General features: G+C 47.8%; 1 protein-coding gene across 1 annotated transcript in view; it reads right to left on the minus strand.

The window, feature by feature from the left end:
• IGSF9 (immunoglobulin superfamily member 9) overlaps window positions 1–16,214 on the minus strand; it is a 641,834-nt gene that overhangs the window by 230,609 nt on the left and 395,011 nt on the right. Inside the window, 1 exon segment of the mRNA XM_078669195.1 lies at window positions 5,919–6,035. Within this exon segment, the coding sequence (XP_078525321.1) occupies window positions 5,919–6,035 (117 nt within the window).

A 16,214-nucleotide genomic window follows, 5' to 3' on the forward strand; every position in this document is an offset into this window, starting at 1 on the left:
TGCTACGGAACGAGGTTGAAGAAAGAAAACTGGTATCTCAACCGATTGATTTATATGAAAAGCAGAAACTAACTTGGGAAGGAATCTGGGATTGGCGCGGAGAACTACACTGTCTTTGTGTAGCTGAAAGAATGGTTCTTCTAGCGTTATTGCCTGTAGCTCACCAACTCTCCTCAGTGATGTGATAGCAATGAGGAAAGCGACTTTCCATGAGAAAAACTGTAAAGGGAATTTGTGTAATGGTTCGAAAGGTGGACCCATGAGCCTTGTGAGGACAATGTTGAGATTTTAGACTGGGACAGGAGAAATCCTTGGTGGTATTACCATTTTTACACCTTCCATAAAGGCCTTGATTTCTGGAACTCTGAATAGTGACAGATGTTGCCTATTTTGTAAGTACGCAGCTAACGCTGCAAGGTGCAAACGAATAGACGTGTAGGGCCGTCCTCTTCGTTGTAAATGTAACAAATAACAGATAATGTTTTGGTATAGAATCGTCTTAAGGATTGATTTTGTTGGTGTTACAATATCCGGAAAATCATTTCCATTTTTCAGCATAGCAAGCTCTGGTGGTAGGCTTTCTTGCTGCTTCTTTTAGAATATTCATACAGTCTGGTGGTAAATTTAAGTACCCTAACTCTATGACTTCAGGAGCTAAATTGCTGAATGCAGTTCTTTCGGATTTGGATGTCTGATTTCTCCATGGTTCTGTGTGAGAAGACTGGAGTTCAGGCGTACTTTTTGATGTGGAACTAGTGACAGCTCCAACAGGGAGGAGTAGCATGGTTAACAAGTCCATGTGGGAGCTACCAGAACTAGTATGAGGGATGTTTGCCTGAGCTTCCGAACCACCCTTGGAATGAGCGGGAGAGGCGGAAAAGCATAGGCAAATATCCCTGACCAGTTCATCCATAGGGCATTGCCCCTTGATTGCGGGTGTGGGTACCTGGAGCCAAAGTTTAGGCATTTTGCATTTTTGACTGTGGCAAATAGGTCTATTTGTGGAAATCCCCACTGATGGAAGTACGGAAGGAGAACCTGGGGGTGAATATTTTGTTGCCTTCTTCTGCTGGGGAGATCGGCAATTTGATTGTCTACTCCTGGGAGATGACCTACCAGGAGATAAATGTTGTGATGGCTCGCCCAATTCCAAATGGCTTGAGCGAGTGTTAACAGTTGGAGAGAGTATGTCCCCCCTTGCTTCTGCACATAATACATTGCTGTCAAGTTGTCTGTTCACACTAGGACAGTTTTGGCTACACGAGGAGTCTGAAAAGCTTTTAGTGCTAGGAAGACAGGTAAGAGCTCCAGATAGTTTATGTGGAGAGTCTTTTGCTTGTTGCTCCACAAGCCTTGTATTGTGTAATCTTTGAGATGAGCCTCCCAACCTGTAGAGATATGTCTGCTGTGAATACAATCTATGGAACAGGGTCTATGAAAGGCCGGCCTGCTGATAAGTTTTGTGGGTTCCACCACTTCAGAGAGCGATATGTACGGCTATCTACCAACACTAGATCGGTTTATAGAACCTGTGATTGATTCCACTGATGTGCTAAGCACTCTAGTAGGGGGCACATGTGAAGCCTTGCATGGGGTACAATTGCTATGCAAGACGACATCATTCCCAGTAGTTGCATGAACACTCTGGCTGGTAATGGTAGGTTGGGCTGAAACTGTTATATGGCAGCTTGAATATTGGGTAATCTTAATACATTGGGAGAGGCTAGAGCTTTGACTGTGTCTAGAGTGGTTCCTAGGTAAGACTGCACCTGTGAGGGATACAGGTGAGACTTTTGTACATTGATGGTGAAGCCCAGTAGATGAAGTAGATCTATTTTGATCTGTGTGTGCCGTAGACAGTTTTGGTGAGTGCTTGCTTTGATGAGCCAGTCGTCTATGTAGGTGAAGACATGAATGTGTTGTCTTCTGAGATGAACAGCGACTACTTCCAGGCATTTGGTAAAAACTCTGGGTGCTGTAGTCATTCCGTAGGGAAGCACCTTGAACTGGTAGTGCTTGCCTGCTATCACAAATCTAAGGTATTTGCAAGGAGCTGGATGAATTGGAACATGAAAATATGTGTCCTTTAAGTCTAGAGTAGACATACAGTCTGCTTTTTGTAAAAGTGGGAGTACTTGTTGAAATGTGACCATGTGAAAATGTTCCGACTGTATATAGTGGTTTAGCTCTCTCAGATCCAAAATAGGTCTTAGGGAACCGTCCTTTTTGGGGATGAGAAAGTAGAGAAAGTAAACCGCTGAGCCCTGGTACTGTATTGGAACTAGCTCTATAGCTCCTTTTAGTAAAAGAGACTGGACCTCTTGTTTTAGCGAGTGTATGTGTTTTGTAGATAACTTGTGAAATCGAGGTGGAATGTTTGGGGGATTGCTGATCAGCTCCAGGCAATAGCCATGTTGGATAATTCCAAGCACCCATTTGTCTGATGTTATGGACTGCCAAATGGGGAGGAATTATTGAAGTCTTCCTCCGACAAGTGTGGTATAATCGGGGGGAAGCGTGGGCAAGTCACTGTTTGAGAAAGGACAGTTACGGGGTGTGTTACCCTTACCCCTACCGTTGAAGTTGTTGCCTCTATAACCTCCTCGGAAAAAACCTCTGGAGGGAGAGGACTGGTTGTTACCTTTGTAAACTGAGATATTTTGATCTGGGGGTGTGGTTTTTGACCCACCTCTGTACGAGAAGCGAGGAAAGGAACCTCTGTTGGATGCCGTCTGAAGCGCTCCCATAGATTTAGCGACTTCGGTGTCCTTTTTCATTTTTTTTAACGTCTGGTCACCGCTAGGGCCAAATAGGTGTTCCTTATCAAATGGTGTGGTAAGGATGGATTGTTGGACCTCAGGTTTAAAACCCAAAGTCCTTAACCAAGTGTGTCTCCTAAGGCGGATGCTAGTGTTAACCTCTAACTGCGGTGTCTACTGCATCTAGAGCACAACGAATACAGGAATTGGAAACAAGCTTACCCTCATTCACTAAGTCTTGTCCTTTAGCCTTATGCTCATCTGGGAGATATTGGAGCTATTACTCCATTTCGTCTCAGTGTGCTCTGTCATATCTAGCTAAAAGTCCTTGGGTATTTGCAATGTGCTATTGATGTGCTGCCTGAGCAGCTATGCACTTGCCAGAAGCATCAATTAGTTTGGATTCTTTATCTGGCGGAGCAGCATCTCCTGATGTCTGAGAATTTGCTCTCTTACGAGCATTGGATATGACTAGGGAATCTAATGGCACTTCTCCCTTGATACAAATGGGGTCTGTAGTAGAGGCCTTATATTTTTGGTCCACTTCAGGTGTTATGATGCGTGCTCTGACTGGGTCTTTAAAAATCTCATCAGCTTGTCGCATCATGCCTTTAAGCATTGGAAGTAATTGTGATGACCTGTGTGTGGATAGCAAACAAAAAATCTTCTTCTAGTGATACTTTGTGGAGCTCTAACCCATGGTAATGTGCAGCTCTGGCAATGAGTTCTTGGTGGAACGCATTGTCATCTGGAGGAGATGGTTTGGCTGGGACAAAGGTCTGGATCAGTATCACCTGGGGGATCCCCTGTGTAATCTGTCCATGGATCTGTTGGAATATCCATCCCCTAATCATCTGCATCATCAGCGTCATGATGAGATTGAGAAGAACCCTGAGGTGTAATTTGCACAGGATTCTCAGGTGGGGACGGAGGTGCTGGAGGTGGAGGCGATGGTATAGGAAAAGGACTTGTAGCCACAGACCTTTTCTTCAAGGGGATTTTGTAAGTGTCCTCTTTTTTAATCTTGCATTTCTGAGGTGGCGTAACGTGAATATGGCCAGTGTCAGGGTTAATATGGAGCCTCTTTTGCTTCCGATCAGGTGGTAACGGGATAGTGTCCAATTTCGAATCCGAAGGCGTCGCTTTGAGTTTCGGCGCCTAAGTTTTCAGTGTTGACGGAGGCTGACCTGTAAGCGTGGTCGGTTTTAGGTCCGAAGACGGCTTGGCTTTTGGCGCGGAGAATTTCAGCACCGAGACGGACTTGTGCTTCAAACCGGAGGCTTTTGGCTCTGAGGAGGCTTTTCGTGGACTCGGCATCAAGCCGGAAGGCTTGACTGGTAGTTTTGGTGCTGGGCCCGAAGGCGGGACGTCAGAAACGGTTTTTGGTGCCTACCTTGGCCAGAAGGCAGAGGTGGTGCCGAAGCCTTGCGTTTTTTCAGAATTTTTTGAGGGGGCAAGGGATCTTTGGTACTCGCATCACTTTGTCCCTGCGGCAAGTCTTCAGCATTGAGGTCTATCTTGAGTTCTGAGTCTTGCTCAGAGAAGGATTCCTCCTCCTCTTCCGCTGATGCCTGGATGTCTTCTTGGCCGGAGTCTTCACCAAAGATGTCCGGCGTGTCTTTGATGCTTTGACGCTGCATCTCACGACGTCGAGCCCGACAATTGCGAAGAGCCTTCTTAGATCAGAAAGATCTGCAAGCGTCGCAATCTTCTTACTTGTGCTCCGGCGCCAGGCACAAGTTGCACACTTCGTGTGAGTCGGTGCGCGGATACTTCACGTGGCACCGAGGACAGAATTTAAACAGTCCGGTCCATCGACGGAGAGCTGACTGAGCGCGGTTAGGCCTCGAAGGCCGTCCACAAAGCCTTTCGATCGAAAGTCGGATCCGATGTCGAAACAATATGCGGAGAAGTGGGAAATACATACGGAAACGATACCATCGAGGGTAGAGAGGATAGAGCGTCAAAGGGAACCCTTATAACGCTTTCGAACCGAAGCGCACAATACACATTCGAGCCCGATGGCGGAACAAAACAATCTAACAATTTAGTCGTTGACCATGCGCACTATTACCTATTACCCTTTGACTAGGAAAGACTTAATCGAAGAAAAACAACTTGCAAACATTCGGACCCAACACTAGATGGCAGGAGTATGTAAAGCATGTATATCTACAGCACACATGCCTCGAACATGATCTATATTTTTATTTTTTATTCCCCCTGCCCTGCCACCCCCACTTTGCCGCAGCCGCCACTGACGTGGGTGCAGACTCAAAGTGATTCCCTCATTTGCATGGGAATGGAGCAATGCCCCCATGCAAATGAGGGAACACCCTCTTACAAAAGTGTTGGTAAGACATATATTGAAGATGGGGATGCATAAGCTCTTTCTGTAATACCAAAGTGCATGGGGGGGTGCACCAAGCAAGCACAGGCCTATTGTGCCCCCGGGCAGTTTTTGAAATACGGACCCAAAAGAGTGTAATGATTGGAATTAACTCACACCTCTCAAGCAACGAATTGGCACCTGTGGTCTGCTGAAGAAAAGCTGTTAACCCTGTGCCCTCCAACTGAATCACCCAGTGTTTAAGTTTAACTTTTGTACGTGTACAACAACACAGGAAATAGAGGGTCTAAGGGACGTTTATAGACCTGCCCAGGTTATCATCCCCTATTGAGCCAAAATGAACAAACCAAGTAAACCAGGGGGTCTGTCACAGAGTATAGTGTACTCGAAACCACTAAGACTCAAGGCCAATTGATTAAGTGCCAGGTAAAAATACCTTGGAGACTCACCATTCCAACTTTTGGATTACCATATGATATTTTTGATCACTAACAAGATTTTGATGGGAATCCATCTATGGACAATGGGTCTCACCTACGATTACTGGTGGTTATATTTGTGTTGGTTTTGAGTAATTCTTTGTAGACTCCAAGGTATGTTTACCTGGCACTTAATCAATTGGCCTTGAGTCTTAGTGGTTTCGAGTACACTATACTCTGTGACAGACCCCCTGGTTTACTTGTTTTTTTAATTTTTTTCATTAAGTTTAACTTTTGCCATCCCCTTCACATCCGCTAAGGAAGTACTCATTCTTGGGCACACAAAAGCAGTTCTTTACAATATAACCTAACAAGACCCTTCCACCTTACCTTTGCCCAAATGATGGTGGGAGCTGGATCTCCTTTGGCAGAGCATGGAACAATCAGCTCCCTTCCCACTTCCTGAAAGTATTCTTCTTTGGGGCGATCCACAAATTCGGGAGGATCCTGAAAATGAAAACAGTCCATGGTTTATGATGCAAATATTGTGTGGAAGAGAATTCAAGAGTAAAAGACAGAGGGCTCAAAAGAAGAGAGGGGATAAAGGTGACAGGGCAGAAGAGAGAGGGACAGATGCAGCAAGACACAGGTTATGTAAAATGAACAAAATGAAGTGGGCTATAAATGTAAGAGACCCATTTATATACAAAAGCAAAATGTGTTCAATTGCCAGAAGCATCTTTTAAATTAGAACACTGATTAAAGAAAAACAACATTATTAGTGATACACCCAAGCATGGCATTGCTAGACGTTAAAAAAACAATATCTTCCAGCACAATATACGAGGTAAGATAGTATATTCACCTTTGTAAACCGTATTAAACATGAGAGGATTAAAATGCTTAAACTGCAAACATGGCAGCCAATCAACCGGGCCATTACTAAGTGTAGGCATTTGTAAGGCCTGGCTGAGTTCTCCAATGGCATTAGGTAAAATAACATTGAAGAAGAGATGGGAGAGGCTACTGACACCGTGAACACACAAGAATCGCCCCAAGCGGGGCAATCTGCCTGGACCTAGGTTTGCATCAGCTGTTGGATATTTCATCACGAAAGTTTGCCTTAGAACTTGAAGAAAAAAACTAGAATGTGAAATGTAAGAAAATGCAGCACAGCAGCCATCGGCATAAGTGTTACAAAAGGCTGCTTGAAGGAAGAGAAGGTTGGTCGAAATAGATTACAATTTGCTTAGCCCCCAGCTTATTGGGTTCTTGAGCGAAACAATTATTATGTTTCAGAGAGCATAAGTTACATTTCTGAAACATAAGACATACCTTTGATGTCAATAAGAACAAGTACATGTCTGTGTTGCATTTAGAGTCCAGTCGGTTATGGTAAAAAAAATAAAGAAAGAAAAACGATTGCTTTCTGCATAAAATGAACTTATGTAATAACGAATTTAATGTGTAATGATTCAGAGTACTTTTGAGATGCAAAATAGTCCTTCCATCGCAGCAAAAGCTATCCAAAGGCGATGGAATAATACACCAAATATTAAAGAGAAAACAGTAATTGAAAACACAATGGTTATCTTCAATGCTTTTCCAGAACAATTAGCAAATTATACAATTTGTCAAGAACTAACATAATTTATTCTTCTTTTCTTTTTCTGCAGGTTGCTTTATCACAGGGTGGATTTACTCTTCAGTGCAGTTTAAGTTTACAGCTTGCATTTTATTGATGCTCAGCCAACATGTGAGCATTGTTAACACAGCACAGGGCTGCCTATGGTACACATGTAAGTCAAAATCAAATCAGTAGGAGCCTGTAGCAGTCGATGTGGAAATACACTGTGCTTATTGCAAAAGTAGAATTAGAAGGTAACATTTCTTTTTTGTTCAGCTTGGTGAAAAGTAATACACAAGAACAAACAATCGTGAGATCTATAAATAAGCTATATTATATATTTAGGGGCATATTCACAAGGAACTATTGCCAAATTAACAGCACTTTAACGCAGCCAAAGTAGTGATACATTTACAAGCTGGTGTTAACAGCCCACAGCACCAGTTTACCCGCGATAGCAGTCGCAAAAAACATCGCCACAGAAGACCCCGCAACTATAGCTAATGAGATGCAGAGTAGGCGTTCCAGTGCCAAAAGCTGCGACAACACCACACCACAACATTCACAACGACCAGACAGAACCGCGATAAGTACACAAAATAGGCGATAAGGCGCGTTAGCAGCAGGAAATTAACACCTGCTCTGACCTAATGTAAAGTCGGACCACAGTCTGCACCACAAAAGGGAGCACAGCCCAGAGCCACACATGAAGAACAAAAGATGCCCCCAAGGAACTGAACATGCAGCACGGACACCCAAGAGGGCCACAACACCCACTGCCACCACCTCAGGACCCCAACCCCCACCCGGAACACCCCCCTCCCCCGGACCAGCACAGAGGCAGCGCACACAAAGACAGCGGCCCCCCAGGAAACGCACCTGCCTCACAGACCCAACATCTGACAATGTCACTGTCCACTATAGGCAGAAAGGGACAACCATCCTACGCATCATGACCAACATCGCCTAACAAGCCTATGGCACCAACACAGCAGACAACCAACAACCCACCCCACACCAAGCTGCTGGCTGTGCTGCACCAGTTGGCCCCTGGCACACCCCAACCAACACCCGCCAGAGTTGGAGGAGTCTTACAGCCAGCCACATCCAAGTCCCCCACACCTGTCCTGGACATCACCATCACCCTGGCACCCCAGTCCCGATACATCCAACACAATGCGCAGGATCCGCTGGACACCAAGCATGGACCATTCGCCATAGCCGGATGCACGCACATGTAGGGGAAAATCCACAGCACACATGTCCTACCTGTGCCCCCTGGTGACACAGCACACAATCACCGCAACAGGAAACACATGCCACACATCAATGTGCAGGCAACATCAGAACACCGTGGGACCTTCACCAATGTCGGCTCCAAATACACAGCCAGTGTGCATGAGTCCTTCATCCTCCGACAGTCCATCAGCAACCAGCGTCCCCAAGATGGCACCAAGGTAAATGCACAGCTTCTTGGCAAGTTCCAAATTAACACTCCACTCACCTCAACTCCACACCCGAGCAATTCACAACTCTGGCAATGCGCATGTCACAAAATCACAACCAACATGCACAACAACATGCCCACCCACCAGACCCGACAGAACAACTTACAATGGTAACCTGGGCAAGCCGTGAACATAAGCCATCAATGGCATGGCACCTCAGCCACACAATAGCCAAATGTGGGGAGAGGTGGCAACCAGGCATGTGTGAAGGATGCAGCAGAACCATGATTGGGAAAGTACACAATGCCAAGAGTGGCAGAGATGTGCTGGACAGACCGCAGTATGCAGAACACACCTATATCCACGGCGACATACACCTTTGGTGTAGGGAGTGTAGTGGACAGTGGATGCAACCATGTCCCCCCAGCCAGTGGGGGTCCTCGTGGAAATGTTGCCTGTTACGTCCCCCCATAAGCGTGAGCAGAGTGGGTGTGAATAAAAAGCACGAAGCCCTGGGCGTGGTCCTCTTCCGGAAAGCCCAACGTCTCTGCCAGGGCAGCGCCTCTCACCCCGCCATGAGGCCGACGCTGTTCTCCTGAGCGGAGATGCCTGCGATCCTGTGCGCCTGCCGTACCCAGGCTCGCTGGACCACGAACCCGTCAGGCCTGACCCTGCGCAGCCAGGCCACACTGATCAATTGCCGACACCGGCGTGTGTCAAGGAGGATCCACAACATGCCTGTGCAAGCTCCAGGCCTGAGGCCCGCGACCCAGCCAGCCTCTCAGACCATCACTGGCCCCAACGCTGGCCCTCATTCACATACTACACCGGCGTCCTCTTTGGTCCAGTAGGTCCCATATGTGAAACTGTGTCCTTGCTCCTGAATGGCAGTGACCCCATATCCGGGCTAGCGGCCACAGCACCAGAACCCCAGATCCGTGAGGCATAGTTCCATATGGGCATCTTGAGACACGTGGTGCCACTAACCCTGTTCAACGCCAGCAAACCGAAACGTGGTGCCAATAACCCTGTTCAGCGCCAGCCGGCTACATTTGGTACCACTAACCCTGTTCAATGCCAGCCGGCTACACGTGGTGCCACTAACCCTGTTCAACACCAGCCGGCGACACGTGGATGAGGGATCACAATGGCAGAATCCACACCAGTGGACGCACGGAGAGGAGTAAGAGGAAGATGCAGCTCAGTCCGGATGAAAGCCAGGTCACAGTCACGGAGGTGACCGAACACATGATTCCACTGAACCTGAACTATGCAGGCCAGTGGGGCCACCAACCTATGCCGGTGACACTCGGTGAATGGCCCGTGCTGACCGCTGCCTCCGACCTACACTACTCTCGGCCTAGGCTGCGCTTGAGTAGGTCACAGAATTGGAACTGAACATCGATTATGCAAAGGCAGATTACATATCATTGCACGCGAGGAGAGGCGTAAGAGGATGACGCGTTGCATCTTAGCGGAAAAAAAGGATCATCGTTATGGAGGTGATCAAACACTACCAACTACTGCCCTAGTGTCACTAACTATGTGCATCGCGAGCCAACGACACTTGGCTGTGGGCCACTGCTGACCGCTGCCTCCAGCCTACATTGCGGTCCAGTAGGTCACAGAGTCATGATTTAGCAATGGCGGAGTTCATATAAGTGTACCGGCATCATCGCACACTGCATTCCCCTCTCAGCCCCGGTGCCACTAAGTCTGTTCCCCGACATTAATGGACACTCACTAGTCGTACATTGGTGGCGTCTGAGTCTATGGACTAGGGGCTAGTTTTCATCCTCATGTAGCTGACACCGAATTGGTGGTGAAAACGAGACTTGCGCTTTCCAACCCACTATTTGCTGCTACCGGATAAAATCAAACCTTCTGCATCATGCCCTGGAGGACACCTTCCACTGTCAGCCCGCAACCCTCCACAACATACACCTCAGACATTGATGAGGACCCCCTCAGGTTGCATGGCCCATCTGACTTCAATGCAAGTCACCGTCCCGTGGCTGGGTGCCTGTTCCAGCTGCAGTACATCTGTGGCCACGAACTCTGTGCTGGTCTGGTCCAGGACCCCTTCTTCTGAGATATTGGATGGCCCCTGAAGCGTTGGACTTGGGGTCATCAAGACCAATTCTCTGTGGCCCTGCGCTGCATGCAGCCTCTGCGCCCAAATGTGTCCCACCAGGGCTCACACACCAAACCGAGTCCAGACTGGCCTGGACGTCGCATCACCGCAGGAGGCACACGCCACCACCGCAAGGACCCCCTTCAACCGACATCTGCCAGAGTGCCCTGTGGAGAAGTGTGGCTCGCTGGTTAGAGGAGGCAGACCTGGAAGCAGAGGTCAGCCCGGGACCAGGGTTCAATTCCCGGCTCGGCGGGGTCTTGAGTCCTAAAATGTCCATGGACTCGACAATTCTCGCACCGGTGCCTACTCGATTCACGGGTTCACACTCTGCGACTCTGGGCAATAGCTTGCTTAATCTCCACAACGGCCCCTCGCGGCGGGATGCCTGGCTTTCACCTTGCGGATACCCTGCCGGGGTAATCTCACAGGGGAATACCAGGACGGGTTCCCTAAGCAAGCGCTTAGAAACCGCTCGGTGATTTGCGCTATATAAATTCCTGTACATTTACATTTACCCTGCTCAGCCCTCCAGGTGCCAGTGACTAAGTGCACCGCAGGCCATTGTCAGTTGCTGATTGAGTTTTGTGCTGTGGAGCGGTTGCGCAGCTATGTCACCTCAAACAGTGTAGGGGCCCTGAGACGTTGATGGGGAAGATGAAGCAGGTCTAACATACCCCGCTGCATCTGCATCAGGAATATATTGAAGGGACACAATCCAAGACTTTTTCTTCACATGACCGGGCTCATCTCTAGGGTCCGAACCCCAGTGCACTGCAACTCACGGACACTTCTGTTTGCATGTTGGCTGTCCTCTGGACTTTCTCCGGCTCACTCCATGTTGCTCAGTAGTTGACTCTGTTATGCATGTGTTTTCTGTTTCCGTTGCACTGGTGTCCAATGTTCAAGTGGTTGCCAGCACAAGACATTCCGTGTGGAATGGCTTACACTCACCCCACACACATCCAGCACAGGCGTCACTGTAAATGTGTCTCTGCCAATAAAGGGGACGGGCGCATGTGCCCGTAGCCAGTTCAACATGATATATGCGTGTGTCCCTGTGGTCTTGTTATATGCATGAGGGGCCTAGGCCATACGACATTATATTGTGCCGTGTACATCGGTTGCAGACATGTCACCGTAGGCAGTCGGTTAGAGTTTGGACATGTAGCTTTATCGTCACCCACTCAATTCGTAAAGGGAGTGGCCAAGGCTGTTGTAAGCAGAGCCATCATGGGTGTGTGACTGCTATTTGAGTGCCCCTGGGCATAGTTCTATACTGTGAATGTGCATCTGCATGAGTTTCTGTGGCAGTGTGGGTCTCCTTAGTGGGGTGTGGGTGGTCCCTGAAGGGTGATAAGACACCTACGTATGTGTTCTAGTTTGCATTCCATGGGTTCGGCCCCCACCCACAGCTGTTGGGCCACCTCCTTTTCTCGTGCTGACACATGGCATTGGGGTGCCATGTGTGGGTGGCTGTGCGTGCGGGTGCTTCCTGCTGTGTGGTCTGTTGCAGGCTCAGTGTTCTCCTCTGAGTAGCTTGGCTGGCCGGGTCCTGGTGGGGGGTTGCGTGGGATACCCATGGGCTGTTGTAGGGCATCGGTGCCGACGGTGTGGTGGTCCTCTCCGGCATCACAGATGTGTTGTATTCTGTGCTCTGCTGAAGGTGTTATGTGCCCCTCTGCAATGTGAAGGGGAGATGCATGTTGACATTGTGCTGACATGTATGTTGGTACATTGTGCTGGTTTGCATGCAGACTATATGGTAATGTACATTGTGACTGCTTGGGAGGTGCTGGAGTCTTCTGCGGGACGGTGTACACATGGACAACATGACGGATGTGAGGTCGTATGCGTACATTTCGATTTCACAGTTTCCGGCTCTGTCAGATGTAGTAGGCATGTTTCTGCGCATGTGCGGAGCCAGTTGTGTGCTCTGTTCTGCAGTGTTGGCTTTGAGCATTGTACCATGTTGTCGTCAATGTGGGTGTGCTGATCTTGCTATATGTGTGTGCCGCAGTGTGCCACTGGGATCTGGGACATGATGTTGGGTAATTGCGGGTGTGCAGTGTACTACATCTCGTTGTGAATGTGTGCCATTGTGCCCATCTCCCCACGTCCCCCCAGTCCCTGTTTGTTGCACTCCCTGTTGATGTTGTGTCAGGTCCTCTTGAGCTGTGTCCGTACTCCCTACTCCTTGCACCGTCTCCACACTGATGACTGTGGCCTGTGTTTTCTCCAGCTCCTCCTGTTGCGCTGGACTGCCACCTCCTGTCGCCGTTGCTGCCTTCATGTTGGCAGTGGGTTTTTGCCTGGTTTAGGTTGTCACGTCATGCCGGCGCATATTGGCCTCCTCGATTGGCCTCCTCGGCACTCCGACTGCATTCCAGGTGGTCTGCTTGTGGGTCAGTGGCTGGTAGTGTTCGGTCACCTCCGTGACGCTGGTCTTGTTTTCCTGCGGTCTGCACCCCGTCTTCCTCTCCCTCTTCTCCTTGGCCTTCCTCGACCCCGTTGTTCCTTGCTGGTGGTCTGTGGGTTTCGAGTTGGCCTCTGCGCTGAGTCAGGGTGCATCCATGTTGCTACATGCTTTGGCTTGTTTCTGGTGTGTTGTTTCTGTTGTTTTTATGGTGCATTGTCCCGCCAGACGCGTGGGATTTGCAGGCCTGTGGCTGGTTTTCGCTACTTTTTGTACCGCGGTTGGCCTCAACGCATGTTTTTTAGCGTTCGCGTATCGCATTTTTGCAGTATGGTGTTAATTTTCATACGGACATTTGATGCGTTGTCTGGTGTCTATCGAATGCTACCGCCGCGTTGTGAGTTCCACGTTGACACTGGGTTATTTTCCCACGATAGGCTGCGATGTTGAAAGTTGCGTTACTCTTACTCTTGCAGTAGTTATCAGACGTTCTTGTGAATATACCCCTAAATATCTTAAGTAAAATAGGAAGCAAGCAAAGCAGTGAAGGGAGAGATGGATAACTAGTTAACGCATTGAAGCAGACATGTATAGCATACCGATAATTTAGGTGAGGCGAAAGAAGAATACAACCCGTTCATGACGACGCAAGGCCGGTATGGAGGAGAACACTCCTTTCCACACTGGTATAAATTTACTCGTTCACAGTACAACCCTGGTCTCATGACAGCGCCGATGGCACGTGCTGCTCGACCACATAGACCATTGCGTGACATCGAAGCAGCTCTTTCCCACCAACAAGCAAACGGTAAGGGGGTATCCCATACGGCTCTCTCGCTTCATGTCAGCCCAGGTAATACTGTGCAACACAATTGTAACAACTTGGTTGCAACAGAACGCACCAGCTGCCAGCGATTGAAACTAACATACACAAGTTAGTCACCAATGAACAGCTGGTCAGTTTTGTTTGACAAACTGTACCATTTGCTACTTGTTGTGTAGGAAACAATTGTATATTTTACCTATAACTATGGTATTAAGATTTCTTTTCACTTTAATGTCTTATCTAACAGAGGGCATGGCCTTTAACCCCTACTACAGAATGTAGTAAACACACCCACATTAATCCCACTATAGAAAAGCTTACTTTGGATTCTGGAGGAGCTAGGGCCTTGTCTGATACTCTCAACAATCTAGTGCAGGTGGAGAGAGAAGCACTCCTCTCCTCCTAGATAGAGTGAAAGCCCGACAAGCAGTATGCACTCACATAAATCTCAGAGAAGTACACATCTCAGACCTCGCTTCGAAGATGCCACCGCAATCTGACTTTCACCTGGCTCGAACGGGTCACACTACTGAATTCAGTGGGCTGGTCTCTTGTAAAATGATGTTGTTGTTCAGAAAAACAGGTTTTGCCAGGTGCGTCCCTTGCCTGACCTACTCACTGTGCCATCAATATTTCTGTCAAACCTAACTTGAACACATGTACACATAAAATGTTAGTAACAACTACCCTATCGCAAATGTGTAGCATGACATCAGTGTAGACTGGCAAAGCGCTCAAAATAAAATTTTACTTCCTGATATAACCTAGGAGACTGCAACGCTAGAACTAGTCTTAACACAGATTCAACTTCTCAAAATTAAATCAAGCTTTGTAGTTTTGATATTTTTCTGAGCGAGACTGATATGTATAGCAGCACCAAAGATGACAGGGGAAGGAGCGTTTATATGAAGGAACAGCCAGGGCAGACTGTCAGCACTCGATAAAACGCATTGTGGCGACAGTACTAATTTTGTCAGACTACCAACAGTATTTACGAAAGATGTTAAGAACTCTCAAATTGAGGAAGTGCTTTTTCTACTATAGAGGTTACCTGTGAAATGAGAACAACCCACAGAATATATTCCACCAGGCACGGGAGGATAGAGAATTTCCACCACCACACTTGGACAGTAGGACGTACCAATAAAGTGGGAGTACATTATCAGTACTGACATGCCAAGTATCATTTTCTGACACGCAAGAGAGACGCTATACAATTCCATTAGGATGGCAATCATTTCCAATGAAGTCTTTAATGGTGCAAACATCACCAAACATGATGGCTGCCTATTCACTATAGATTGGGTGGCTGGCCCACCACCATTTCTAGCAACATGGGCTGTGCATAATTGGAGTCTCGTTGACTGAGTGGTTGGACATCTGTGATTGGGACATGCGTCACTCGAAGTAAAGCAGCACGAGGAGTGGAATAGGTCCTTCTCCTTTGTGCCTAAAGTGTGATGTTTCATCTCCTTACTCTCGCTTATATCTTTCCCCCACATCTGGTTTTCTGGTTGACAAAGTTGATGCTGATGTTTATAATGTAGGCCAGAGAAATAGTTATCAGTGTCTGTGTGACGACGGTTACAGGGTATTGAGATGTTTAATCCTGTAACATATCTTTTTTGTTATTAAAGAAGATTTTTTTAACAAAAAATGGTGCTGTCCTGGATTGCGCTCATTATGGTGTGAGGTCTTATTAACAATAACCACGGCTGTGGGGCGTTCACTCGATTCTACAATAGAAGTATGCTTGTTGGGACTCTTCCCCAGGCCACCTAAAAAAAAGTGGACAACAGTTTTATAGGCCTGGCCTTGATATTAGCTAAAAGGAGGATAGCCATGTCCTGGAAGTCCTTCACTGGACCCCCGGTGGGACTCTGGTGACGGAATGTCACTCATTGAGCAGAGGAAAGGGGCAGAGTTCTGGTCCGGGATGAGACCAGGACCCCAAAATGCCACCCCTAGCAGAGCAATGGAGGGAAGTGTTGTACAATTGGGAGAACCCGACACAGGCCTGGGAGGAGGGCGATGAGAATGCAAATGAGAATGACCTACAAGGTGGGGACGTAGACGCGACTTCATGAATAAACAGTGTATATGACCACCCTTTAGGAGAGTTATAGGCGTGAAGATTAGAGCCCCCAGACATGTGAGAGGCAAATAGGGCAAAGACTAAAGGAAACAGACCAAGACCCATAACTATTGCCCCCCCCCCCCACACACACACATGTA

The sequence above is a fragment of the Lissotriton helveticus genome, chromosome 12, assembly GCF_964261635.1.
Source record: "Lissotriton helveticus chromosome 12, aLisHel1.1, whole genome shotgun sequence".
NCBI classification, from domain to species: domain Eukaryota; kingdom Metazoa; phylum Chordata; class Amphibia; order Caudata; family Salamandridae; genus Lissotriton; species Lissotriton helveticus.